This window comes from Blennius ocellaris (assembly GCF_963422515.1).
Source record: "Blennius ocellaris genome assembly, chromosome: 15".
NCBI lineage: Eukaryota > Metazoa > Chordata > Actinopteri > Blenniiformes > Blenniidae > Blennius > Blennius ocellaris.
The window spans coordinates 19,848,378-19,852,591 of NC_137664.1; the positions used below are offsets into that span (position 1 = coordinate 19,848,378).

The 4,214-nt window shown below is 46.2% G+C and overlaps 1 protein-coding gene across 1 annotated transcript; it reads left to right on the forward strand.

Annotated features, from left to right (window-relative positions):
* On the forward strand, positions 1-3,307 carry ccnb1 (cyclin B1). Its single transcript, XM_080509693.1, has 9 exons — positions 1-85; positions 161-286; positions 1,354-1,491; positions 1,688-1,885; positions 1,962-2,120; positions 2,224-2,460; positions 2,533-2,673; positions 2,749-2,859; positions 2,928-3,307. Exons 1-9 carry the CDS (start codon positions 65-67, stop codon positions 3,030-3,032), a joined length of 1,236 nt encoding a protein of 411 aa, XP_080365819.1. The 5' UTR covers positions 1-64; the 3' UTR covers positions 3,033-3,307.
* The last annotated feature ends 907 nt before the right edge of the window (positions 3,308-4,214 follow it).

Genomic DNA, 4,214 nt, shown 5'->3' on the forward strand with positions numbered 1-4,214 from the left:
CGTTCCGAACAACAAGTCCCTTCGCCATATCACTGCAGCTCCTGGTTGTTCAAGCAGCTCCACAATGGCTCTCCGCGTTACCAGAGTGAGTAAAACTCAACTTATTATTCCACCTCCTTAATCGCTGCCAGTTTCGCTCATTGCACGTGTCCCCCTGCAGAACCGCTTGGCCAACGCCAGAACCGACCTGGGTGGGGTGGCCTGCTCGGTGACCGGGCCCACGAAGCCTCGAGCGGCTCTGGGAGAGATCGGAAACACGGTCGTGATTAAAGACGTCCAGAAGAAGGTGAGGTGGTCCTGAAGACCTCGGTGTCCCTCCAAAACTCTGCAGATATTCTCTTAAACCTTCAAACGCTTGGTCGTGCAGGAGAACCATGCTGCGAGTCGACGCTCAACCAAATGTCCTTTAAGTGATCGGACTCTCTAAATGACCAGAGGCCTCGACTAATAAACTCAATCTATCAGCATCTAGTCGTGAAATGAAACTTTTACTTTGCGGGAGGCACGTTTTTGAATGTTTTAACAATCCTTCACACCTCTTTCTTTGTAGCGCATGTGTTTGCATTTAATGGTTGAATAAATATAAATAATTAAAAAAATTACAAGTTTCCTCAAGGGTAAATTGTGTTTGACGACCTTGAGTTGATTTGCATTTTAAAAACAAATTTCCAAGTTCCAATTTAATTGAAACCTTCGGTGTGTCATGTTGCACCATCAAATGTAACTGGAGCTGCAACCATTTTAGGTTTATTAAATAAATAAAGAAAAGCTTCCCTTTGTTCAGACATGTTTTATGGGAGCCATTTCTGATAAAGGAGGATCTGGTTCTCTGCTGAACTGTGCAGGACAGAGGCCTTTGGTTAGGCTTGGAATTTTGACTTTTTTTGTTTTTAGCCCTGCTTAAGGGTTCTGAAGCCATATGAGGATGCAGTACAACTGTATTCCCCAATTTCAAGTGGAGAAACATTGTTAACATGAGCAAATTTGGAGAGAATCTAAAAACTGAGCTCCATACCCACTTGATGCTGCTTAACATTAATTATTTTAAATACAAAAGAGTACTTTCCAAATGCTTCAGACGTCTGTCATTAAGGGTACATCTTTCAGTAGTGTGTATTTGGTCTTGGTCTTTATGTTGAATTGCTGTGTAAATCTCCAGGATTGCATTTAATTTATATTTACATTTATAAGATGAAGATCCTCCATAGGATGCAGACTGTGATCAGCATCCAGGGAGCAAATGTTGACATATTTCCAACTTTCTTTCCAGATGACTTGTGATTCCCTTTCCTCCCTTTTCCAGTTTTTACCTGGCTGTTTTTAATTGTCTACTTTCCCTCTTTCTAATCCTAGGCTGTCAAAACACAAGCTGTTAAGAAGACCAAAGTTGCTCCAAAAACAGCCAAAGTTGCAGCACCAAAGCCAGTGCCTCATGTTGCGCCAGTTGTTCACGTTGAACCAGTTCCTGTTGAACCCGAGCCAGAGGTGCAGGTGAGTTGGATTAAGTTTACAGTGGATCTGTTAAGTCATCAATAGCATTCCGTTCTTTGAGAAATTGATCTGTATTCCAGAGTCTTGACTTGAGCGCAATGGATCAGAGTTGACGGATTATTTAAACGAACAATGGAAGTATTGGCTCGATGTTTATGCAGTGATGTTTGGAGCCTCCTGCTTTCATGCGTTTCAGCTCTTGCCGGTTCCACCGGAGCCGGCGTCGCCCACTCCGATGGAGACTTCCGACTGCAAGCCTGCCGACCTCTGCCAGGCCTTCTCCAACGTCATCCTCAACACCGCCGTCCGGGACGTGGACGCCGACGACTACGACAACCCCATGCTCTGCAGTGAATACGTGAAGCAGATCTACCAGTACCTGCGACAGCTCGAGGTGAGTGGCTGGTCGCCGCGGCGCTCGTGGCTCCTTCATCCAGCTCGACGTAACCGGGGCTCCTGTGTCCGTCCAGGTGGAGCAGGACGTCAAGCCCAACTTTCTGGAGGGCCAGGAGGTGACGGGCAACATGCGCGCCATCCTCATCGACTGGCTGGTGCAGGTGAACCTGAAGTTCCGTCTGCTGCAGGAGACCATGTACATGACCGTGGGAATCATTGATCGCTTTCTTCAGGTGAGGGGCTGCTATTGGTGGTGGGTGGGGGGGACTTCTATTGCATCGTGTGGTAAAATGTCACAATTGGCTGGAGTTTTACATTTGGATTCACTTCGATCAGGACCACCCAGTCCCCAAGAAACAGCTCCAGCTGGTCGGCGTGTCGGCCATGTTCCTCGCTTCCAAATACGAGGAGATGTACCCTCCGGAGATCTCCGACTTCGCCTACGTGACGGACCGGGCCTTCACCACAGCCCAGATCCGAGACATGGAGATGAAGATCCTCCGTGTGCTCAACTTCAAACTGGGCCGCCCTCTTCCCCTGCAGTTCCTCAGAAGGGCTTCGAAGATCTGCGAGGTTTGTGGCGCGCCACTGTATTGACTAAATGTGGCGCCACTGGAAGCTCAATGTGCTCACGTTCTCCTTCAGGTAACAGCCGAGCAGCACACCCTGGCCAAATACCTCCTGGAGCTCACCATGGTCGACTACGAGATGGTTCACTTCCCCCCTTCCCAGCTGGCCTGTGCTGCTCTGGCGCTCACCCTCAAGGTCCTGGACGCTGGCGAATGGGTACGTACCTTCAGTTGAATCCTTCTGCTGTGGTCTGGCCTCTTCACCTCCGTAACGCTGGTCTGTCCCCCGCAGGACGCCACGCTGCAGCACTACATGGACTACACAGCGGAGAGCTTGACGCCCATTATGGCGCACATTGCCAAGAATGTGGTCCGGGTGAACGACGGGCTCACCAAGCACATGGTGAGTTGACGGAAACTGGTGTCGGTGGCGTCGGGGCTCGGGTTTTCATGTTCTGTTCTCCTTTGCAGGCCGTGAAAGGGAAATACTCCACATCCAAGCAGATGAGGATTGCTTCCATCCCCCAGCTCCAGTCTGCAGTGATCACTAATCTGGCAGAGCAGCTCACCCAGTGAGAACGGTCTTTGGCACCATGTGCTGATTTGTACAGCCTAAGTTAAATGTTTTAACATGACAGGAATGTGTGCTTTTGAGGACCATCAAATGTCACTTTTTTTTCTTTTTTTTTTTAAAGCAGGTGGAACCCCACTGAGCATTTTTAATCGCCGTATGTTGTAAATTCCTTTTGACTTGCCTGAAACTCATCCAGTGTGCCTTTCTGACTGAAATATCACCCTGTGGTCCAGCGTGGACATTTTGTAGATATAATGGGTTTTAGGAAGGTTTGGGGAAAAACTGACTTTTCAATGGATGAGACTTTTCCCCTTGTGAACTGTACAGCAATGTTTTAAAGTGATTTGTTTTACTGTCTTGTTCTTAAAGCATCTATTAAAAATTTTAAACAAAATTCTTGTACTTTTCTCCAGCCGCCACTAGAGGGAGGCATAACACAAGTTTGAGAGTCCACATGTTCCTCGCTTCACACTTCTGGGCCAAGAGCTGAATGTAGATCATTTGACCAACTTATAAAAACAAGTTGGTGTTAAACCTTTAGGCGTAAGGTTTGCATTGCAGCTGATTGCAAACTTTAATAGACCTAAATGTTACTCTAAGCATCCCTTTAATTTTACTAGACAAGTTGACGTGTTCAGTTGTTTTAGGTGGGGGTTCTTTTGCTTGATCTCAGTCTTTTTATAACTTTACTGATACTAGACCATGCAAAGACTGGCTTTTTTTTTTTTTTTTTTTTTTTTTAAACCTTCAGTTTGCAGTAACTCAAGATGGTTGTAGGGCAGTAGACTTGTCCTGGGGGAGAGAAAAGGTTAATACATAGGAGCACATCTTGCATAATTTATCACTTGAGTGTGTCAAAATGTAAATATTGGAAAATTGACATGCTGCATTTTTATAGATTTAATCTTTGCTGTGGCTATGTATGAAGATGAGATGGTTGTCAGTGTGTTGACTGCAAGAAGCTTACCATCTATAGTTTCAAAGTGACTTGACAGACATTTTATGCAGGATGCTCTACGAGACCTGTTCAGCTTCAAACCAGGCAACTTCCATGGGAAAGTTTCCAGCAGTTTGGTCACCTCTCCCATCAATATTTTAATGTTTCAACGAAACTAGGTTGAATTTGAGTTTCTCTGCCAATCTGGCGGCCTCATCTAAAAATATCTCCTGAATGTCATTTCCGG